Source organism: Callospermophilus lateralis, chromosome 20 (genome assembly GCF_048772815.1).
Source record: "Callospermophilus lateralis isolate mCalLat2 chromosome 20, mCalLat2.hap1, whole genome shotgun sequence".
Lineage (NCBI taxonomy): Eukaryota > Metazoa > Chordata > Mammalia > Rodentia > Sciuridae > Callospermophilus > Callospermophilus lateralis.
In genome coordinates, this window is record NC_135324.1 from 13,935,251 (window position 1) to 13,960,751 (window position 25,501).

General features: G+C 39.7%; 1 protein-coding gene across 1 annotated transcript in view; it reads right to left on the reverse strand.

Annotated features, from left to right (window-relative positions):
- Positions 1-13,900, reverse strand: part of LOC143385574 (contactin-6) — a 160,542-nt gene extending 146,642 nt beyond the window's left edge. The window contains exons 1-2 of the mRNA XM_076841033.1: positions 13,806-13,900; positions 7,308-7,483 (exon numbers count right to left, since the gene is read on the reverse strand). Of these exons, the coding sequence (XP_076697148.1) occupies positions 7,308-7,449 (142 nt within the window). The 5' untranslated portion in view covers positions 7,450-7,483; positions 13,806-13,900. The remainder of the gene's footprint in view (positions 1-7,307; positions 7,484-13,805) is intronic.
- Positions 13,901-25,501: the final 11,601 nt, after the last annotated feature.

Consider the following 25,501-nt stretch of genomic DNA (forward strand, 5'->3'; position numbering starts at 1 on the left):
TATAATTCAACCACGCAACCATTCATTTGTTTAAGATCCAAATTATGTTTAAAAGCAAAGACAAAGTTTTCTCCATGATATGATATCAATTGGCGGTCATGCTATTACTTCATTAAGACATATTCTGAACTTTAAACTCATTGCAACACTGTCTGGTACGATTTCAACGTGACGGTCAAAAACAGTACCAATTTATTCACTTTCTTTTACTTAAGAAATTAGGGAAAAATATTTCTTCCTGCATGTTGTTTTTCTAGTTCTTTTTAAAAAAAGGTTAAAAGGCATTTAGCATTTTCATTTATAATTAGATCTGCATTACCCACTTAATACACACTTCACAATTATCACAGACTTTACCATTTCCAAATGCTTTTTTAAGTGTTATTTTTGAAAACTTCTTCTCCTGGGTCTTAATTTCCTTCCCAGATCTAAATGCCCTTTGTCACCATATCATCAGGGCAATATATAATAATTTTTGCATTCCATACATAGAAAATAATTGAATGACATTTGAAATTAATCAGTGTCCACAAAGATTTTCAAGTTTAATTTCTAAATGTGAGGAATCCCCTTGCCCCACCTTACCTGTAAATACCCTGACCAAGAAACGGAAATAAAATTACACCTAATTTTCAAGTTCTAGAGTATTTTAATAATCTTTCTGTAAGGAGTTAAAGACCTTTATGTTAGAATTTTCTTTTCTTTTTTTTTTTTTTTTTTTTTTTTGGTATTAGGAATTGAACTCAGGGACACTCCACCACAGAGCCACATCCCCAGCCCTATTTTGTATTTTATTTGGACACAGTGTCTCACTGAGTTGCTTAGTACCTCACCTTTGCTGAGACTGGCCTTGAACCCATGATCCTCCTGCCTCGGCCTCCAGAGCTGCTGGGATTACAGGTGTTCTCCATCTCTCCTGGCAGGACTTTTTTTTAAAAAAAAATCTTTTGTTGTTGTTGTTGTTGTGCTATAACTATGATTTTTTCATTCATAAAGATTCTGCTGTACTTCCTCTATCCATTAAATAATTATAGGTTTTAAAAATTATTTTGAGATATAGATATGAGAAATTCAGGACCAGCTGTAGTTTGGTTGACCTTGGGCAACTACATAACACAGTAGTCTCACCTTGAATTTCTCCAACTGTTAAACACACTCTAGAATAGCTCACAGGTCTAAAATAAAGATGAATAGCATGACAGGTATACAACCTTTTGCATGCCACTGGAAAAAAAAATTACAACGATTATAAATGCCTACATGTTTATAGCCCTCTAAAATACATTATTATTGCATTTTAACATTGAACCATTGAAAAATCCATCCTGGGATGTGGTAGAACGACTGCTTATCCCCCATCACAAAAGTTCTTATAACTGAGGTTTGAAATGCCTCTACCTATGTGTGCTGTGATTTTTAATGATATTAGTATCATGACGAATGTATCAGAGTCACATTTCCAAAGGAAAAGTATGTGGCATTGAAAAAACTCCCTTTTACAAACAGCTTCAACATCCTTAACATTGTCCAAATGGTTCTTCTGCTACTAGGATCAATAGTGAAACATACGACTTGGCCTATTCATATTTGCAGGGCCAGGTCCCTCTCCATATCCATTCTGTCAGTCACCCTTGTCCTTTGCTCTAGGAGTAGCAAGTCCTTCTTGTATCAACCCTTACGAAGTGGGCAATACCAACACCCTCATTTTACACACGAAGCAACCACACCCGTGTGCCATGTCCTACCAAGCGTGGGATCTTCTTCAGCATCTTCTGGTGCTCCCGTGTAAAATATCGCATTGGATGGATTCGGGGGTGTTTCCTGGGAATCCCATAACAGCAGTCAACTTAGCCCTTGCTAAGTACTCAGCTTAGCTTAGCTTTGCTGTCAGGAGACTTTTATCACTGGCTCCAGATGCTATTTCAGCCTCAAGCCCCTGTAAGCCAGCCTTCCGTTCTGTCCTGCTGAGCTCTCTGCTCATCTCCTCCCCTCTCCCTGGATCCTTGGCCTTGTTCCCACCTCTGAAGCATTCCCTCTTGCTGCCTGTCCAGCCTGAATGTCCTTCTCGACCGAGCCACTGTGCCTGCAGCTCGAATGTGCAATTTCTCACTCAAATGGACCCAACAGATGAGGTCCTGCTGAATCAGAGCAAGAGGAGAGCGTGGGTACCAGTACCAGTACTTGAAGGCTCAGTTCAAGCCCCCTTTCCTCTGGAAGCCGGCCTTTGCTCTTTCTCTAATCCAGACCAGTTTAAGGACAACTTTCCACTCTGGGCTCCCCCTGCCACCAGGTTAAGTCACCTCTCTGTCCATATCATCTGAAAAATGTGGTAGGGCAAGGACTCTGTACTCCCCTCCCTGAGCTGGAATACCCAGTTGGCCTCTGACTTGGCGTCTGTGTGATTTCAGCCAGTTTTCATCCATTTCCCTGTGTCTCAACCTGTTCATCTGAAAAATGGGAAACTTATCACCTCAGAGGGTTGATCAGCAGAATTAATTTACAAAAAGATTTGGGGACAGCGGGTGGGGTGGTCCACGCCTGTCGTCCCAGCAGCTCGGGAGGCTGAGGCAGGAGGATCGTGAGTTCAAAGCCAGTCTCAGCAAAGGCGAGGCCCTAAGCAACTCAGTGAGACCCTGTCTCTAAATAAAATTTAAAAAAAATAGGGCTGGGGATGGGGCTCAGTGGTGGAGTGCCCCTGGGTTCCATTCCTAGTACCCCAAACCAAAACAAGAAAAAAAGATCTGGGGACAATGCTTAATCAACAATATATACTATGTATATATTTCTTTTTTTGTCTTCTTGTTTCTTCTCTGTGTGTATATGTTTAAGTGCACTTAAAAGGTTTTATCTGTGTGCTCTGTGGAGACTGGAAGTAGCCATTCTCATCAACCATTTTAACTTTAGGACCCAGCCCAGGCCTTGAGGCATATAAATGGGGTATTTTTTTTTTTCGGATGTTTGGTGGATGAATAAATGAATAGTCAATTAGGAGGCTCGGGGTGGTAGCCCTGCCTTCCCTTGTAATGAAGCAAACTGATCTGAAACGGTATCTGTGATTAAATATTGCAGAGGGCAGGATCACAAAGTCTTCATCACTTGTATCCTCAATGTTTATCTTTTCCTTGGTGAAGTTCTGTAGGATAAGAGCTTCCACGAAAATACAGCTTAGTGAAATCATAGGTTTCTTCCAAGACACCCGGCTCCTTTTCTCCAGGATGACATTCGAAGCAGCACTGACAGATGCCATGTAGTCTCACACAAGAACAGGGTGATTCATTAACATACACACGAAAGGAAGAAGTCCACGTTCAACCTTTACCACCAGAGTCCTTGAGAAGGAGAAGAAATTCTAAGCAGCTACAAGTGATTTTCAAAGCCACACTGGTTCTATCACCCAAGGAGGCCGGGTGATAACAGGGCCCTTTGGCTACGAAATACCTGCTGTACTTGCAGCAGGGTTGAGTTTGCACAGGGCAAGAAGGAGAGCTTCAAGGAGGACCCGCCTGACCCTTTGGAAGGAAGATTTTTCTGCTGAAGATCTAAAAGGGGCTTCTGTAGTCAGACAGTCCGAAACATACGTTTACAAATCCCAGAGATGTGAATGGCTCATCTAGGTGACCTAGTTTGTTGAAGACAGATTTACGATGATATTTCATAATAGGGATTTTTTTTTTTTTTAATGCATGGGCCACCTTTCAGGATGGTTTTATGATGGGATGATTCATGGCCAGGCAGAGTGTTAGAGGCTGTTTCTAAAAGAAACTCAGAGCGTGCTTTTGGGTGGCCAAACACGGAGCTGGATGTTACAAACAAAAGCCATCGATTACCTACAGGAATGTGTCTGCAATCTCTCCCGTGGACAAGGCAGAGTCTAGAAAACTGTTCACAAGTCCATTCGTTCTGAAGGTCAAAGTGACCCTGTACAGTAGACTCCCCAGGTGCAAAGCCCAGGAATCCAAACATTTTCGTTTGGATGCATACCTTGTTCTTATCTGGGGAAGTCTGGATAAGGGGCTGGGGTTTCTGGACCCGATTTTTCTATCGATATGTAGATCAAGTATCTCACATCAAATGTGTCCTGCTGGTCTTACTTTGGGTTGCTTAGAAGAGAAACACGAAGCAAGGATTTCTGTGCCCGAATGAATTCTCTCAGGAGAAAGGCAGAGATAGAGACAGGATAAAGGGAGGAAAGGGACCTAGTGGGAAGTTCTCTCAGCTGCCCAGACCCCATGGGGGAACTCTGAGGCTTGAAATACAGAGATGGGGGATGGGCACACACCACTCATCAGGCAATCTGGGTAGGGCACTAACAGCACCCACCCCACGGCTCACTGGGAACCTTGGTGTCTTATAAATCTGGTTTATTATTTAGAAAATTAGGGTCCCTTTAACCATTGAAATAATGGGGGAAAAGCCCCTTAGGATTTGGGCAGGATTTGAGAGGGATTCAATACTATAATATGAAGGGTATGAGTGAGAATCTAAACTCTTTATTTTTAATATTTTTTTTTAGTTGTTGATAGACCTTTATTTATTTATTTATTTTTATGTGATGCTCAGAATTGAACCCAGTGCCTCACACATGCTAGGCAACCACTTTACCCCTGAGCCACAATCCCAGTCCCCTGAACTCATTTTTTTTTTTTTTTAATACTCAGGATTCAACTTGGTCTCTAACACCATTCCTTAAGAAAGCCCCAATCTCAGGGAGTCTTGGGCTTTCTAAAATGAAAAAATAAAAAAAAAAATAGGAACAAGGATAATATCTGCCTCCTATGGCTGGTGGCTGGCCACTTCAGTTCAAGAGAAGGATTTTTAGAAGCATCTGAAAATCTTGAAATCAAGACAACACAAAAGTGGGCAGGAGAAAGACTCAGAATGCAAACTGGAAGAGTTTTCCTAGGAAGTGTAGCCGTTTGAAATATGGCGGTCTTTGACCCAGTGGAGAGAAATAATAAAAAGGAGAATCAGAGATGTCCCCTCCCTGGCGTCCACATGAATCAGGAATCTCGCCTTCACCATCTCTGTTAATCAGTGTCGCTGTTCTGCACGGTGGTCAGGCTGCGACTCCCATTCTGTAGTTTCTGAGCAGAGGTTTAATATTGTAAAGAACAGGTCTTATTTTATTCCATTAGGTCTGTGATAGAAAGGGAATTTGAATGTAGAGCTGTCTTCTTTCAAAAAAAAAAAAAAAAATCCCAGAATTTTCCCAACATGGATTCCACCAAGACCTGAACAGCAAAACAATCACTGCCAAGAAGTGAGAGAAGATACTGAGGAATTAAAACCCAGAGGACCACACAGGTCCTGTGCTCTAGGAACTTTCCATTTCCTTAGAAGTGACCATTCAGATTCTACTTTTTCTCTTTGCAGCCCAGCAGATCTCTCCCTGGACATACCAGGAAACATTTTAGACATGAATGTGGTGGTTCTTCTTTGGGTTTTTTAAATGCCAGTTTTAGCCCAAGATCCTTTAACTCTGCAGAAAGGTCGCTGGGTGCACTGGGCCCAATGGGTTGGCTCTCTGCACTAATATAATAGTAATGGAAACACTCTAAGGATCAACTGTCATATGCCTTTCACCCCCAAATGGAAAAAAAAAAAAAAAAGTTCATGAACTGTTAGGAAAGTCAGCAGAAAAATTGATCTCTCTCATTCATCCAAATGAAATCATTCACTTTCATCCTAATTTAACCTTTTCCTTCTTTTTTTTAATGCGTTGTATGTTTTTAACTAGCAAAATTTCTGTTTGCATATAAAACTAGAGAATTTTTAAAGTATTTTTTAAAAGTGGGGAACAATTAAGAGGGAAGAAAGGTATTGCCATATAAAGTACCCGTGCCTTAACTTTCAGTGCAGATATTCAGTTGTTTTCCAGAATGAATGGGATCCATCACTCTAGATAAACTGGGAGGAGACAGACTGAATACTATAAGGCTGTCTGAATTTTCCTCGCCAGAAAGTCAGATTTATCATTACGAACACTGATTGAAATCATGTGGACCTTTTAGGGACATCTCTTTTCTAAGCGAGAGAAACAAATAATTACTGTGGCAGAATCATTCAAGTCTCCGGAGCTATCATTTATGTCTGCAACAGAAGTGTATTATTATGCTCCCTATTATTTTTCCAAATGATGATCTTAGCTAAAATGCAGAAGTCAGTTATTATAATTGTCTTCACCCCAAGTTCAAACTAGCCACCAGCTTTTGTCTGCCCATACTACATTTATGTCCACGCTTCTGTATTCTCTCTTTTTTCCACAGAGGCAAACATGTTCAGATATATTAGCAAAATGTGTGTTCGTGTGCGCTATTTGTGCGAGCATGTAATTTATGTGTACATGTTTTATTTATGCTTTACATGTTTATGGGTGTTCACTTGCATATATATTTAAAAGCAGAAACGAGGTTAATCCCAAAGGAGAAGCATACAAAGACCCCTGGGCAACGTGAGATTTGCAACATGAGATTTGCAACCAGAAACAGAATCAACTACTAATTACTATGTCTGCTCCTGACTACAGTAGTTCCGCTCATCGCTGTGAGCCCCCAAAGAGCAGCAGCTAACACTTTGGCTCCCAGATACATCCTCAGAGCATAGGGGAGCTAGGAAAGATAAAAAAGAAAGAAATGGGAGCCTCCTACTTGGTTCTCATCCACAGATATAATTACTCTCCAACAAGGCTTGCACTGTATCCAATATGAAACATTTTAGTCCCTGGAAACATTATATATAAAGAATATAAGAAGCAGTCTGTCTATTGTTCATCTGCTAATGTCCCAAAATGTCACCTAGGTAATTACTTGGATGACATTTATGTGATGCAGCTGGACATTGTTACAGTTAATATAAAGCCTGCCTTTGGCAACCACTTTATTTCCACCTACATCACCCTGTGGGCGTATGATGGCTTTTCCTGGAACACCCGCCTCCCCCAAATGATACCTCTGCCCTCTGTGTTTTCCACTCATGCCCTGCACACCAATATCCAACATAAAATAAAAGGTTTTTTAAAAGGACAATATGATATATCTTTTTCTTGATATTTATATTTAGAACTTTTAGAGATGTTTCTAAAAATCGTTTATCAAATATTATTATACTGATATTTTCTTTCTTTTAAACAGCTTTATATCATCCTCAGAAGCCTAAATTTACAAAACAGACATTTTTTTATGTCCAAAAAACCAAATTTCTTCTCCAAGAGAAAATTCTTAGCAAAGTTGGATTTTTACCCCAATATGCATATAAAAAAAAAAATATTTTCAGAAACACAGGAGTCAACATTTTTCCCCCAAACTCACATGCAAACTGCAGCTTTGCCTTCCGACTCAGAATGGTCCCCAGAAGATTGGTGGCCAGGCACTGGTACGTGCCAGCGTCTTGATCTGTGCGGGGGCTACTGATGGCCAAGCTGCCTCCTTCTAACTTGTAGTGATAACTCATGGCAAAATCAATCTCTCTGCCATTTTGGTTCCACCTTTAAGGAAAATAAAAAAAGAGATCAAATGACATTTATAATTTGCAGGGTTCACTGCTAATTTTTCTTAAATGACATGCAGTTTTAATTCCTGCGATTATATAAAAAAAAAAAAAAATATATTGTATGTTTACCAGTGGAGATCATCTGACCAATTCCCCTTAAGTTGTCTGTGTTGAGCCCAGTGATACCAACAGGGAGGTTATTTGAAATCTCTTGGACTCTTGGAAAGAGTTAGATACATTCATCCCCATGTACATAGAGAGTCATGAGAACCACTGACATAAGAAATAAAAATTAGACATTCAGTCAATAATGCTGGCCATCCTAATCCTTTAGAGACTTTTCCAAAAACATCTATCCATACCTGAACTCTCCCAATTGCTACTGCAAAATTGGATGTCAGAAATGATTTAGAGATGGAAATCCATAAAGATTATATTACAAATGACGCACAGAATACCAGCAAAGATTTTGCAATGCCAATTTGAGGCTGATAACAAAACAATTATAACCTGACGATCCCAGAATACCATTGTCCGTTAGCCTGTTACTTGGAAAATTAATCACGTTGAAAATGTTTCAGCAGTACTTAGGAATGCCAACCTAAAATTATATGTTAGCAACGCAAATGCAGCGTGAGTCGTTTTTATTTTAGGAAGCAAAAAAAGTCTCTTGGTGTAGCTATTAGACAAGAATTCCTTAGTACATGAATTAACTAGCTGAAGGGTGTAAATGTATTATTTATTTTCCAAGAAGCATAAATAGTTTAAAAATTCCATTTGGTCACTTTTCAGACAAATGAATACCCATCTCCAGCCAGATTCATTCCCCCGACCTTGCACCTCCTAATTCCCTCAAAACCTTCAAGTGTTTTGAAAAAAATGAGTATTGCATACTTCATGTGGTACATTCTCAGGGCACAAGTTGTGTGCAATAATTTACATCATTTAAGAAAATCATTTGAAAATAGTGAATCATGACAACTAGTGGCCAGGCAGGAGAAAATCATTTCCGGTTGTTTGGGATCTTTGTGGCTGAGACCTTTATTACAAAAGACAGTTTCAGAAGAGAAAAAACTTGCAGATTTGTTGAAGCTAACTCCTCTTCCCCAATACAGGATCCTTCAGGAGCAAAGCTCCCAAACCACAGATAAACCTATATATGTGTGTGCTAGTCTTTTTTTTTTTAATTTATTTTTTGGTATGGGAGATTGAACCCAGGAGCACTTACCCACTGAGCCACACTCCCAGCCCTTTTCAATATTTTATTTAGAGACAGAGTTTCCCTGAGTTGCTAAGTGCTTCGCTAATCTGCTGAGTCTGGCTTTAGAACTTGCAATCCTCCTGCCTCAGCCTCCTGAGTTGCTGGGATTAGAGTCTTGTGTGCTGGTCTTGATCAGGAGTGGACACTTATTAGGAAGGATAGATGGACAAAGGGAGTTCTAAATCGGGGGCATCCTAGGCCTGTCTGTTAGATTCTCATTGGTGTCTCTGAGTTTGGGGATAGGACACTCCTTTCCTCTGAGTATAGAATAGGTACCTTTGGCATAAAGTTTCTTGACCTGGTTCAGGAATGAAAAATGAGTGGAAGGTAAGTGACCTTCTTGCCTCCACTATTTCATGCCACAGTGCCATATTTTGGGGCGATGGGTCCTCCACCCCATCATAGTCACTTAGAAAAACAAGGAATGATTCTCTTGGTCCTATGCACTAGGGCCAGTCACCCAACTCTTCTTTTCAGGGCCCACACCAGCTTTGCTATGATTCTTGCCTTTATAATGAAATCACATTAAAATGTTTTGGTGGGGATGGCTAATTCTAAGAAAGGAATGACATTTTACAGGATGATTTCAAATGTCATCAGCTTTTTTTTTTCTTTTTTTTTTTTTTTTTTGGCGCATTCTGAAACACCCCATGGAGAGAATATGACACATGTCTCCAGAATTAGAAAGGAAATATGAACTTGGGGAGTCCTCTATCCTATTAAAGACAGGATCAAATATCAAATCGATGAGAGGTTTTGAACCAACGCTGTCATTCTTAAATTACTTGGCCACTTCCTGTGTACTTCAACTTCTCTCTAATGAAAGGAGGCTGAAAGACAGTAGAAATGGATGGATTTTCTGCCAATTTGATTGTTCTCTCTCCCTCTCTTTCTCCTCTCTTCCTTCCTTACTTTCTTTTCTTTTCCTTCCTTCCCTCCTTCCTTCCTTCTTTCTTTCTCCTACAGGGATCGTACAGAATGCTTCTTGTTCTCCATATTAGGAAAGAGGAAAAAAAATGAAGCTTTTCTTTCTGTAGAACTGTCTCAAGAGGCCCATAGTCTCCTTCAGAGCTATAATACCATCTTTCATAATTTGCTTACAGGGCATGATCTTTGTGATGCCAGGTTCCCCTTATCATTTCCAAAGCAAAGGATATACCATACTCAGTTTGCCAGCTCTCTTTAATTTTGGAATCAATCACCAAAATAACTGCTGTCATCATTACATGCTCCTAATTAAGCTCAGTAATTGTTTTTTTTCAACACAAACTCAAAGTTGTTGGCTTAGCGGCAGAAAATGAATTTTTTCACAAGTATCCCATGATCGTTCTAATCACTATGGTGCAATGATTATTAAACTGTGCATGTAGATCAGGGGTTCAACTCCCAGTGCGGGCTCTGTCCTCATTAATATGTCCCAGTCAATGGAGAAATAGCATTCATGGATTTGAGCGATGGTCCCGCAATGTTACCAATGGCACGGCTTCCCCAGCGGTATTTTCCTAGGGTGGAAATGAGGAAATATGTTCTAATGAATGATTTGCAGCCCATGAGTTAGCATTGGATTAATCGCAGGCAACGCCATGGATTTGAAGTAAAATCTTAACCTTTTGCCCTGGCACATCCTTCACTGTGAAGTTGTTAAGCCTCATGCGGAGAAGGTAATGAGTGGCAGCTATGTTTGGTGTGTCTTGCATAATGCATGCCCCCTGAGTCTGTGTGTGGAGATGATCGAAATAGAAAGTCTGAGCGACGACTCTAATGGGTTTGACTCCGACGTCCAGGGCTCATGGGGAACGAAAGATAACTTAATGAGAAAGAGAAGCAACAGAGAATCGCAGAGAGGAGTACCTTTGGTGACCAGGCCAATGGTGACGTGTCAGAAATTTGATAAAATTCAAAGTCCTTTTCCTGAAAGAGAGTCTATACTATATAGAAATCGAGTCTTGTACAGAAATGTTTCATTTTCCCAGATCAAATACTAGGAACTAAGTTTATGGCTAGTGCATATTCTTAGACTTTCTTGGCATAAACAAGCCTACTCAAGTACCATCTTTGGATAACCCACTTGTCTTCCCTTTGCTAAGCTTTGTTGCTAACTTCATCTGCTCCGACATTACCTGGTCTTCTAGAGAATAAAGGTAACCCTTTCCCACGAGGTAAACATCTCCACCAGCCTCGCCTAATATTTTTATATATTTTTGTTTTCAACCACCTCCTGTTGGTGGAGATGTTTACCTCACTGAAAATGACTTTAGGCAAAATTGCTTTTCAACTGTTTCTAAAGTTCTGCTTTTAAATACTGTTATTTTTCCCCCATGAGCTTTCATTTCTATACTGAATCTACTTTTAAAAAAAAATCTTAACTCCTTTAAGAAACTAGTGGAAGATTTTACATTTGGCACCATGCTACTGTTTCAGGAAAAACAAAAATCTTTTGAAGCAATAGATTTCACTTTTTTTTTTTTTCTTTTTCAAAACTGCTATGCTCGACTGGGTATGGCGGTACACACCTGTCATCCTAACCACCCAGGAGGCTGAGGAAGGAGGATTGCAATTAAGAGGCCAGTCTAGGCAACTGAGGAAGATTCTGTGTCAAAATAATAAAATAATAAAATGAAAAGGAGTGGAGATATAGTTCAGAGGCTGAATCCTTGCCTAGCCAGCATGAGACCCTGGACCCAGGTTCTGTCCCCAGCAACACCAATCATCAGTCAAGCAAGCAAGCAATTTAGGAAAACATTATGAAATCTGATCAGAAAGCTGACTACACAGGACAGGAGTGATTATTCCAAGCTCACGCATGGAATGACAGTGGTGACTGGCTTAGTTCTAAGTCACTGCCTCTTTGTAGAGCTCCAACCTGTCAAAGTCTGTGACGGTCAGCTTCTTCCAATGCACACACTCACCTCTCCACACATAGTCTAAGATGAATACAAGTGAGTTTTCTTAAAATATGAATTTAAAAGGGTCATCTTAAAACTAAAATTTCCATTGCTAATGCACGTTGTCTGAAATACTTCTGCCCTTTGCTTGATTATCCATAAAAATATCCTAAAAATTTGATTTTTTTCTCACTCTCTTTCTAAGTCTCTTGCCTATGAGTATTTTCTAATAATATCAGAGATCAGCTTAGCCAGTTTAATGAGATTAGAAATAAGATAATACCATTGCCCGTCTTTAGCTTTGTAATTTATGCACACCTTAGGAACACAGGCCACTTAACAATTAGAATTTCTAGTCTTTTTATCTTTTTATTTCTTTATCAATGTACTAATTTGCAAACTGTCTCCAGAACCACTCTTTTGTATCCTTCTACCTATTATAAGTCAATAAATATTTTACAAGTACAGGATTTATTTACTATATATTTAGCAAACTTTTAAAAGAATTTATAGGGATTCATAGTCTTTTTTCCTTCTCTAGAAAACTCTACCAACTCCTATGATCAGTTAAATTAGCTTCCCCCAAATTAAAATGACAACTTTAAATGTTAGGAGATCATAAAAATGCATGCAGAAGATTTTTCGATTATTTGAAGTTATGTTGGATATGACAGTTCATTACTGAAACAAACAAACAAACAAAAAACACTGAATTGAGTGAAACAGTAAAGTAATTGTTCTTTCCCTAACCCTTGGATTGCATTGGTTTGAGAATCTCAGAGAGGAGAAACTTAATAAGTAGAATGAAGTTTTCAGTCTTCCATTGTAATAAGATACTAAAATTAGCTCCACAAAATATAAGATAGAAATGCCTTTAACTTTGGGCGTGTAAGTCATTTAGTTAACTAATTTAGAGTAATTCCAGAGCAAAATAATAATGCTTATATAGAGTCCATTTTTACTGCAACCTAAACATTCCAAAAATAAGCTTATTTTGTCAAAATGTACTAAGATGATTGCTTTCTATGTCAACTCCATATCTAAAACTGAAAACTTTTGGAAAATGCTTTTACAACCCAGATTTGCAAGTGATTTTTAATACTTTTTTTTTTGTCTCTGTTTCCTGTGTTCACACTGTACTAAATTCTTACCAGCAAAATATCCTTATGATCTGCACAAGGGTAATTGATACATGTATACATCATTAAATTCGTGCATACTATCCACAGTATGAATCAAATTCTACCTGGATAAATAAAACTGTAAACATTGCTGATCCTTCTTCCCTATTATTTCACAGGGAAGATGTCAGAGACAAATACATTTTTTTTTCCCTATTTGTCCACAACACAAATCCTCTTTCTGCCTTTCAAGGTATTTAGCTGTCTTCAACATCTATCTTTCTACAATCAATAATTGGGTGATGTGATCCAGTACTGAAGTTAGAGAAATTTATTTGCTAAGAGAAGTGTAAATTTCCATTTTATTTATTATTTTTTTTCAAGTATAGAAAGCAGGGTTTATTAGAAAGGGGTAACATAGACTTCTCCCGGGAGAGAGAAGGGAGCCATAGCTGATATCCTGCTATATCCTAAATTTTCATTTTAGTTAATTCCTTTTAGGAGGTCATTTTTATTGTCATTGTATATGGGGAACTGGAACAATAGTCTCAGGTTGGTGTGAGACTGGGAATGCTTGCATTTTAGTGTTTCACATGGAGGTATAAAGATCTTTCCTTCCTGTATTTTCTCTTTTTATTTCTTTCCTGTTGTTTTCTGTTTTTTTTTTTTTTCCTTGCAGTATTTTCATACTCTGTTCTCCCTCTCTACCTAGTCCTCCTACCTTTGCCTGTCTCTCTGAATTCTAACCACTGGCTGTGCACAGAATAAGTGCTGCAAGCAAACCTATTCAATAAGACAGACACAGGACAGCGGTCACCTGGAGGTGGGGGTGGGGTGGGGATAATTAGTGCCTGGTAAGTGGCATGAGGAAACACTCTGGGGAATGCAAAGTGTCCGCATCTTTAACCAAGGGATGATTAGAGCTGTATGGCTCTAGAAAAAGTATTGAGGGTTGTGCTTGATGGGGTTCAAGTGTACCACTTTTAACTGCATGTTTTATATCCATGAGAAAGAAGAGAAAGGAGAGGTACTAAGCGGTAGGATTTTTACCTATAATGGGGTGAAGGGTAACCATTGGCAGCACAATTCAGGATGATCTCAGATCTTGATAAATCCAAAGGAAAAATGACATCTTGTGGCTCCTCGATAAAAGTAGGTGGGATCCAAGGACCATCACCTGAGAATAAAAAGAAAAGCATGACCTAAGGAGCAGGCTTGAGCCTCTATGAAGTATCCAGTCTACACACCGTGTTACAGTGTTTCACTTGGTAACAGCCTCAGGCTTACGGAAAGTGTTGGAAGGATGATGTAGCAAACCTTTATTTCTGAACCATGTATAGTAATTGTGCTTTCACCCCGAATTATCTGTATTCCCTACAACCAAAAGGCATCCATCTACACAACCACAATAAAACCTACAGCAGCAAGAAGTCTACATTGATTCAGGACTAACAGCTGATACTTGGGCCCCATGTATCTATTTTCTTAATATTTCATGTATATTAAAAATTTACTTTTATATATAATTGTTCTCCTAAAATGGAATTAATTAAAATTTATATCATATAATCATATATATTTATATTATATGATATAAAGATGTTTTACAGTGTATATACATATGTGTGTGTGTGTGTGTGTATATATATATATATATATATATTTTTTTTTTTTTAATTTATACTGGGAATTGAATACAAGGGTGCTTTTACCACAGAGCCCTTTTTATTGTTTTTTATTTTGAGACAGAATCTCAATAAGTTGCTGAAGCCACCCTTAAACATCCTGTTTTGCCTTCTGGGTTGCTGGGATTCCTGGCCTTAATAGACTTTTTTTTTTTTGGGGGGGGGGGCTACCAGGGATTGAACTCAGGGGCACTAAACCACTGAGCCACATCCCCAGCCCTATTTAGTACTTTTTTTTCACTGAGCTGCTCAGCATCTCACTTTTTTGCTGAGGCTGGCTTTGAACCCACAATCCTCCCGTCTCAGCCTCCGGAGGTGCTGGGATGACAGGTGTTCACTGTTTGCCCAGCCTCTAATAAACATTTTTCAAGCAACAGATTGCAGTGGAGAAACCATACGTTCCATTTAGTGAGTTCTATCTTTTCACTGTGGTCACTTTCGACCTGGGACGGAGGTCCCCCAGTCTGCCCTGGGTTTTTCTGACTCTGACTCCTAAGGGGATTGTGAGACAGTGTTCTGAAGTGTCTCTCAATGTGGACTCCCTCTGGCATTCAGGGGTCAAGGGCAGTGCACGGGCCCTGGTGGGAGCTGCCTGCTGAGGGTGCAGGCAGTAGGCAGGTCTATAAGACTTTAAGATGATAATAACAATAATAATAATAATAATACCATCAATGAAGATTGAGTCTCTTTAAAAAAATTGTCACTCTGATTGAGGCTCCTGCCAGCACACAGTACTCAGATCCCCTGGTTTTCCCTGAGCCCCCTCTTCCCCATGCCCCTTGGGCTGGGTGCAGCTAGCCTCTGCGGTTCCATGGTTAGACTCAGGGATGCTGTGTTCTCAGGGCCTCTGTGTGTCCTGCTACTGCTGAAAGTAAAAGGTCACGTGATCAAGGGGAAGCCTGCCAGATTTCTCCACTCGAAGGTCGACTCTTGATTTTCCTTTGTCATCGTTGTTTTTGTTGTTTGGGATTTTGAGACAATGTAAAAAGGCAGCTCTTCAATGAATATTGATTTTTTTATTTTTATTTGCATTTTGGTATTGGGGATTGAACCCAGGAGCACTCAACTACTGACACACATCCCCAGCCCTATTTTGTACTTTATTTAGAGACAGGGTCTCACTGAGTTGACCTAGCAAGCCTCGCCGTTGCTGAGACTGGCTTTGAACTTGAGATCCTCCTGCCTCAGCCTCCCGAGCAGCTGGGATGACAGGCATGTGCCACCACAGCTAGCCGAACACTGGTTTTTTTTTTTTTTTTTTTTTAAATATCTATTTTTTTAATTATAAGTGGACAAAACATCTTTATTTTATTTTTATGTGTTGCTGAGGTCTGAACCCAGAGCGTCACGTGTGCTAGGTAAGCACTTTACCACTGAGCCACACCCTAGCCCCCCCAACACTGAAATTTTTATGTACCTATTTCTGTCATATGACCTGCTTTGTCCATGTGACTCTACGGTCTCTCATTTTATGAAATGAGTCATAATCCATTGTCATTTATTTGGATGCCCAATCATTGCTGATTTGGCTGGCAGGAGCCTGTTCAAGCCAGCTTCTTTGTCCTTGACCTGATTTATTCCTTGGACTGTTATTTACATTATGATATATAAAACAGTTTTAGGATCATCTTTCATTCCTCTCTCCCCAGCCATGGAAGTAGCTGTTTTTTGTTTGTTTGTTTGTTTGTTTCTCCCTAAGCACACCTGGTTCCATGTATTAGAGAATGGTATTTAGAAGCCATAATCGGGATACGGAGTTCACTCATTGTGACTGCAGTCTGTTTGCTCTGAGGGCCCCTCAGTAGCTGTGTGTGTGTGTGTGTGTGTGTGTGTAGTGATTGACAGCGAGGTGTGTGTGTGTGTGTGTGTGGTGATTGACAGCGATGTGTGTGTGTGTGTGTGTGTGTGTGTGTAGTGATCGACCGCGAGTTTGTTCTAGATATTTCTCTGTCCACATCGTGACTCCCTGTTCAGTCGATGAGGACTCTGGATCCCATTATTGCCAATAAACTTATGCATTTATTCAATCCCCCTCTTGCCAACCAAGTCTCTGTCACCTCCCTCTTCTCCCTGTGCGGGATCTGATGCTCACTCACTTTCACCCCCTCACCTGCACCCACACTTGCTGAGCTGTTTCCTCCCGCTGTGGAGAAGCCCTTCTGACCCCCCACCCGGGCTCTGACACGGGCAGAGCCCCCATTCCAAAGTGGGTGACATGATCACGCCATCCAGGACCTAGCGCCTGGGCTGGGACACCCCCTTCACCACGGAGACGGTCCTCCTTCAGCTTGGCTCTGCATCCCCTTCTCAGCCTCTGACATTCTTTGCCCGGACACCTCAGTCTGGGCCACAATGCCCCCTACCCAATGCCCTACATGAATATCATTGTCACATCTTGCAGGCCTCCACCAGTCATGCTGTGGCTCTCACATAGATGGGTGGCTCCTTGGCTAGACTTGGACTAACATGGTGGGAAGGAAAGGGAAAGGGAAAACGAAAGAGCTCAATACTTTTTTAAACATAAAATTAGGTGTTTTTAGGTGCAATCGTATGACATAGACCACAGCGTGACATTAGCATTAGTATTTTCAGGACACTGAACGGCAGGTCAAGACACGGTCATTTTCCCTGATATCAACCAGAGGGCCAGAGAATGTCAAAGCCGGAAGGAGTTTTGTAGACCCTTCAAGACACACATTTTAGTTTGGAAAGACAGCAGAACCGGCGGTTAAAAGCCTGTATCCTGAACTCCTATAGGCCTCAGAGGATTGGAGCAAGTTGTCTTCGTGGGTAAAATAGATGTATTATTTATATCAGATAGCTGTTTTGAGATTCACTGTTACAAAGTCGGTCACATTATGCATAGTACCAATAAATGGAGAGTCATCAAATTATGGCAGTCATCATCATCATCATTATCCTTATTATTATTACAGACAGGGAAATTGAAATCCAGGAATTTGAATTATCTCTTCCCAATTTATCATCAGAAATTAAATTTAGGTCTCCATATTCTCTCTCCACTGTCTTTCCCACACACTTACTACACTTACGTTGGATCCATTTCCATTAATCTTCCAAAATATTTGTACCCAGGTAAAATGAATTATTTTATTAGTCTCCTTTGAAATTGTAATTTCAGTAGATTCCATTATTGGCCCAGAAATCTATGGAGATAAAGGTTTTAATTCCAAGCTAGTTAGTTATTAGCTCCACAGTTCTGGGTAAAGTGCTTAACCACTCTGATCCTCTGGTTTCTCATCTGTTAAGTGGCAATACTAGGTCTTACAGTGTTGTTGCAAAGGCTGAAGGAGAAAGAGGAGAGTGAAGATGGATTACAGGTTTTTTTTACTCCTAGACCTAACACAAGGCATGATAAATACAGACAACCAACAGAAATCAACAACCTTTGAACAAGAAAGGGGACATACCCCAATGTTATCAATTTACAAATAATGATAATAATAAAAGGAAAACACAGCAAAAAAAAATGGATAAGAAGAACAGGGGTGGTCACACTCAAAAAAGTGGAAAATTCTCTATGCCAGATCTTGCCCCCACCCCTGTAAGCATTACTGGTGAAATAGCAATGTTCTGGTGCAAGTCTTCCTGCCACCTCTAGGTCTGGGGATCAGAGATTGGAATGCATAGATGATGTAAATTCTTATTTTTTCCCCTTCTTCTTGCAGAATGGTAGAGAAGAGGAATTCTGGAGAGAAAAGGGTATAGTGAAAAATTGTGACTAGTAATGTCGACACCACTGCAGATGTATTTCCCAGGGACATACACCTGAGGCCCCTTTACCAATAATCTTCCTATAAGCCATTGAAAGATTCTCAAAATAGAGAGTAGCAGTGGGGATTCATTCCATCCTTCGCTCAGATTATAAAACGTGGTTCTGATGAGTCAGTAGCTGTTCTCTAAGCTAGAAATAAGAAGGAGAAAACAGTCCTAGGTGTTATGGAAGTTATAGCCATGAAGGCATTAATAGAATTTCTGTACACAGCTCTTCAAGGATGAACAATAGGAAGAGAGAGGGAATTGTAACTATGCAAATCCATAGCAACAATAAAAAAGAAAACATGGAAAGCCAAGTATAGACAAATTACCTGATCTAGAATAAAACATTACTCATGGAAAGCTAGGAAATGTAGAGTTTTTCCATGCTATAGAATAAGAACATGTGGTTTTTCTTTTGGGGTGGGGGGGTATCAGAGATTAAACTCATGGGTACTAGACTACTGAGCCACATCCCCAGCCCTATTTTGTATTTTATTGAGAGACAGGGTCTCACTGAGTTGCTTATCACCTTGCTTTTGCTGAGGCTGGCTTTGAACTCGAGATCCTCCTGCCTCAGCCTCCTGAGCCACTGGGATCACAGGCATGCACCACAGTACCTGGCAAGAACATGTATTTTTAAAAAAAAATTTTTTTCAGTTGTAGATGGACACACTTTTATTTTATTTATTTTTATGTGGGTGCTGAGGATGGAACCCAGTGCCTCACACATGCTAGGCAAGCAATCCTAAAAATCCATAAACAACATAATTATATAAATTAGGTGGCTGAAAATGTAAGAATAAAATTTGCAATGAAAGCATCATTAAAGAACTAGTAAATCAATCACAACAGGCAGGCAACAAAGGACATACACAGTGAAAGTGAAATCAGTGATGTAAAGATTTAAGGTAATTACAATTAATGCAGCATAAAAAGCACAGATAATAAAGCAATTGAGTGAAATGGAATGAATAAGAAAGATAAAGACGGCCCCAAATAAAGACCTTGCTATCAGAGGGTTAGAGAATCAAACAAATGCGTCAGAAGATCAAACTTCCTGTAAACCAAAGGAGTATACTCCATGTTCCAGGAACACTTGAGGAAGAGATCACTCAGCACCACGTAGGTGCTGGTGAAGGACTGGTCTTCAAGTTCAAGAAGAGATTTAACCTTGAACTTGGTGAAAGTGAAAAACATCCAAAAGAGCAAAAGAAGATGCATCAGAAGCATCTCAGATTTTAACCATTAGCATCCCATCCCAGAAACCAGTGGAGAAAACCTTAGATGTTTTTAATGATAAGGCAACATGAGTATTACCACCCACCAGGATGCATTTCAAAGATAACAGCATTGAAAAGACACTCTTGAATGTTCAAAAATAATAATTATAAAGTATAATATGGGCCAGGGATGGTGGCCCACGCCTGTAAACCTAGTGGTTCAGGAGACTGAGGCAAGAGGATTTCGAGTTCAAACCAGCCTCAACAACTTCATGAGGCTCTAAGCAATTCAGTGAGACTCTACTAAGTAAAATATAAAAAAGGGTTGGGGATGTGGCTCAGTAATAAAGTGCCCAGCAGTTCAATACCTGGTAATAGATAGATAAATAGAGAGAGAGAGAGAGAGAGAGAGAGAGAGAGAGAGAGAGAGAGAGAGAGAGAATGAGCAACTATTCTTAAAGAGATCAGTTATCCATGAAGTCCATTCAGTTAAAAATGAACCAGTATATAAATCATAAGAATAAAGGAAGATCAAGAGCACACACGTCTATCCAAATAGGAAACTTATACTTGAGAATCACAGTAGTTTTAATTATAGAACAGAAGGTGCAAAATGTGAAGTCTATAAAACTGAGTAGTATCAGCATAACAAAATGCGTAAGAAAATATGGGGTAACTCAGGGAATGTAGTTAGAAATGTGTGCTAATATTCTCTTTCACACCAGAAAGTCTACAAATACAGATAGAGACACACACCGGTAATATTTAAGTTTTAAATGCATGAACACTTTGCATTTTCTTAGTATTATGCACTGAAAATCTTTTAACCTCAGAAGAATTGTTTTTAGAAAAATCTTTGTCTCAAATAATATATGACAAGCTGAAAATTTTCTTCTTCTTTTTTTTTAACTTTGTTTTACTCTTCCTTTGGTCGAATTGAACTCCAGTTTAATCTTCATGTTTTAGGTCATTTGTATGGCATGATCTCATTTCTATAAAATGAATTTTTCTCCCATGCATCTATCTATCTACACGTTAAAATATCTTCTTGAATTTATATGCATGGAATGACGACTGTAATTGTGCCAAATGTTAACAATTATTTCTGGGGAGAGTTTTATTTGGAATAAAGTTTTCATTTTCTTTGCATAATTTTCATATATTGAATAATTAAAATTAATGTGAATTACGCTGAAGAAACAAATTGATTTTTTTTTCTTTACACAGCGAACAAAGGATATGGGAAGAATATATGTTGAGATGGTAACTTCTTTTCAGCCAGGCATGATGGTGCACGCCTGTAATCCCAGTGGCTCAAGAGGATGAGGAAGGAGGATCCTGAGTTCAAAGCCAGCCTCAGCAAAAGCAAGGCACTAAGCAACTCAGTGAGACCCTGTCTCTCAATAAAATACAAAATAGGGCTGGGGATGTGGCTCAGTAGTCGAGTGCCCCTGAGTTCAATCCCCAATACCAAAAACAGAACTTCTGCTTATACTGAAAGACAGAAAAGGTGGGTTTTGGAGAACTATCATCAGCCAAGAAATATCATTTATGTTTGTCATTAAATTTTTAAGAGTTTGAATTATACCATTTGATAAGTAAAACAGCTAGCTTTTCAAGTGATTTTTCTTTTATCTGCTAGTAAATTGTTAGATGTTTTTCACACTGTAATGAAATAATTAAATAATGGCAGGTTTCTGTGGCTTTGCCATTCTATCAGAAAGGAAAGATAATGTTGGTTTCTCTGTACAAGGCCTGTGATAATCTGATGTTGATAACAAGAAATCAAAACGCTTTTCAAGTACTTTTGCTTTAAGAAAAGTATCAGAGGAGAAGAAGAGTGGCATTTTAAGCTATTGTAATAATAAGTGATTAAATAATTGCATTGAAGACCCGGCCTACTGTTAAGTCATCTATGATTACAATGTGTTTTCTTTGGCAGTAAAGCAAGAATTTTGCAACAGACTGAAAAATAAATGCTCTTAAGGGATGATTAAAAGAAAACCATACAATGTTATTGCAAATGAATGCACGATTCTGTCCTCGCTTTTTCTCCCCAGTATCTTCTGTAGAATTAAAATTGTTTTTTTTTTTTTTAAAGTCCTAAGGCATAACTACAATATTGGATCAAAACTATCGGTGTCTAAAGTTCATTGTCATTCCATGCACGAGTGACTTTTCAATATTTCTAAGGGAGCTGTTTTTGGCATTTCTGAGAAGCCCATGAAACACTTCATGTAGAAGCAAATCTTAACCTGCAGGATTGGAAATGTAAAAGCATGTTTGATTTCCTTCACCCCTTCCTCTGGCGATGGCTGACAGGCCCAGAGGTGTTTCTCTCTCCCAGGAATTTGGAGACAAAATAAATAAATATATATATATATATATATATATATATATATATATATATATTTTTTTTTTTTTTTTTTTTTTTTTTTTTTTAGGTACTGGGGATTGAACTCAGGGGCACCCGACCACTGAGCCACATCCCCAGTCCTATTTTGTATTTTATTGAGAGACAGGGTCTCACTGAGTTGCTGAGCACCTCGCTTTTTCTGAGGCTGGCTTTGAACTCGCCATCCTCCTGCCTCAGCCTCCCAAGCTGCTAGGATGACAGGTGTGCACCACGGCAACAGCTTGGAGAAAATATTAAGAGATGCTACTCTCTGCTTGTTGCATGAATAGAGATGAGGCTGTTACTACATATTAGAACATCTGGCTTTCTGAAGCCCACGGAAAGGTGGAGGATGCTGGTCTATACAGAGACAGAGGTCCAGGCACATGGATGATAGAGACACAGGCAGAAAAATGAAGGAGACAACCCATAACCCAGAGGAGCCAAGCTTTATGTCCTGAGTTGTTGCAGGAGCTTAGGGCTGGGGCATGGCATGTTAGTCAGGGAGCTGGTGCAAGAGGGGATCTAGCAGCCTGTAGGGAATGGGGGCACTGTATTTGCACCCAGTGGTGAGACGAGGTCGACTCTTGATTCAGCCTCATTCATTCAGCAAGTATTCTCAAGTCCCGGGAAGAGTGACATTACAGATCAAATTTTAAAAATGCCATACCAGGTGTGTTAGCTTTCTGTCACTCAGCATGATACCTGAGATGAAGGAGAAAGGCTTATTGTGTCTCATGGTCTCAGAGGTTTCAAGGCATGGATGCTTCACCCTGGGGCTTGGCGCCTGTGGCAGTACAGTAACTCATGGGAGGAGAACAAGGCAGAGGACGTCTGTTCACCTCATGGTGGCCAGGAAGCAAAGAGAGACAGAGGAAAGGGGTTAGGGGCCCAGCATCCACTTCCAGGACACACCGGCATGACCTAACTCCTTCCCCAACTCCCAATGTTCCCATCGCCTCCCAAGAGCAGCACAGGTCACACAGGTGGAGGGCCAAACCTTGAACACGGGACCTTTGGTGGATGTTTTAGAAATAAACTATGGCACTGTGGCATGAAAATATGGGAAAGTCATATTCTAGTATTTTTAATGGAATTTTTCTTCTGCTTTCTCAATAAGAGGCCCCCTGTTTTATTTTGCACTAGGCTCTGCAAACTATGTAGCTGATTCCAACCAAAGTTTAGAGAAGTTAAAAAAGGTTTGCTTAAGATCACACTGCTAGGAACATTCTGGAGTTGGTGCTTCAGCCCAGGACTGACCACAAGTCCAAGGGTTCACAGGCTGAAAGATACCCACTTGAATCCAAAAAAAAAAAAAAGAGTTTCATGTCAAGAAGATTCCTCAGGCTCATTTGTAGGAGGAAATAAGAGAAAAGAAAAAAGAGACTTCTTTCTCTTTGTTTAAGAATAAAGGTGATAAAACTGTATTTTTAAAAGTTATATTATTATTAGTAGTAGTAGTAGTAGTAGTAGTAGTAGTAGTAGTAGTAGTAGTAGTTTGGTTAGGCACAGTGGCACATTCCTGTGATTCCAGTGACTTGGGAGGCTGAGGCAGGAGTATTGCAAGGACAGCCTCAGCAACTTAGGGAGGTCCCCAGCAACTTAGTGAGACCCTGTCTCCAAACAAAGACAAGAAAAAGGGCTGGGGGTGTGGCTCAGTGGCAAAGTGCTCTTGAATTCAGTCCTCAGTACAAGGGAAAAGAAATAACCTGGAGTCTTAAAGAATAGTCATGAGATTCTGGGACTTGTCCAAATAAAGAGATAACATTGTAAATGAAGGTGGAATTAAGAGGTGAAAGGAAAAATATGAAGGCATTTTTGCCAACTAATTTGGGAGGAGGATTCAAGGGAACAGAAACATTAATGACTTCTCCAAGATTCAATGTTTTTCCCAAATAGAAGAAAAAAAGTAAAAAAAAAAGATCAATAACTAGGGGGGAAAAATAAAAAGCACTCATTTGGATAGGAGGGTGTTGATTTTGGTGGCTTCTCTGGGGCTCACAGGTTTAGTTGTTCAACAAATATATTGAGGGCTTGGGGGAAGGAAGATTCTAGAATCATTGCCCTTTAAATGTGAATGAAAAGAAAATTGTATTCTATCATGGTCTGGTGGTAATGCGTTCCCAGAGTTAAGCTAGAACCTTCTTGAAAACGACATGGCATGCTAGAAGGTGAGGTTCCTAACCATACATTCCACATTCTGTTGGTCTCCTGAGGTTTCAGTCAGACCAAGATAAAATGCGACACCATTGTTTACTTGGATGGTACCTGCACACTGTGACACAATCCAGCCTAAGTAAATCAAACCAACTTTCATCAGCTCTGACGACGTGCTAAACCTTCCTTATGCCATGACAACACAAAAATAAATACATAGATTATGGACTCAGGAAACTGGCAGGAAAATAGGCATCATTTTAGCACACAGTAATCACCCGGGATAAAGCTAAACGTGTACGTAAATGACCATATTTGACCCTGGAAGAACTCTATGGATCAGATTCTAAGATTCCTATTTTAAGAAATAAAGAAACTGAGGTTTGAAGAAACTAAGATCTTGGGTAACTTTTTTAATATCAAACTGCTAGCAAATTGAGCTTGTTTTTTTGTTTGTTTGTTTTTGAGACTGGATTTTTCTGTATTGCCCAGGCTGACCTTGAACCCCAATCCTCCTGCCCCAGCAGCTGAGGTAGCTGGGATGACAACGATGTATCCCCCACACCCAGCTGGAGCCCAATTTTGAATCTCAGCCATCTGAGTCCAAAACTTACACTTTAAATCACTATGATCTACACCCCAGAAAGGGAAGTCGTCCGGAAAACAATTAACTAACTACAATATTACAGGATAAGTATTATACCAAAAGCATAAATATAATTTTATGGGAGCTCAGAGGAGGAAGCAATTAATTCATCCTAGAGGTTATGGAAGAATGCCAAGAAGCAACATCTCAGCTACATGGAAAAGAAGGAAAATGAGAACACCATTGAAAGGGAAGCGATCAGAGAGGAGATTCTAGGAGGAAGAAGAGCTCCAGCAAAGATATGCAAATGCCTGTCATTCAAAAAATCAGAAGGACGGAAACAGAGCAATGCAATTCGGGGTTGGAGGGCTAGATTTAGAAGCATTTTGAAGGACCAGTCCTTCATGGCATGACAGAGGTCTGAATTTTGATCTGTAAATGGAGCATTTCTGATTTATGCAGGATTAGGGCATGGGTAGGTCTATGACTCACTGGAGGAAGGATAGGGAAGAGAAACCACACTTCAGAGGGATTATTTATCAAACATTGCAAAACGCTGAGATAATTGGGCATCTTTGGTAGGAAGGAAGAAAACGAGGATGATGTAAGAGCGGCTTTGAAGCATTTCTAAGTAATATCAACAAAGCATTATAACTGATTGGATGTGAGGGATGGAGGAAAGAGCCAGCCATTATAGATGAATGGGGAGCATGCATTTATGTGGACGTCTTTAAGGAGTAAAAGAGGAAGAAAAGATGAGGCACCGTGAGGATGAAGTCAGATGACAAAGTAGATATACCAGCTTAATATGTTTTTCATGCATTTATTGGATGAACATTTATTTGTGGGCTTGCTCTGTGCAAAAACGATCTCAGGGTCTGAAAACACAGGGAACAATACAACTCTTAAAATGGTTGATCTTG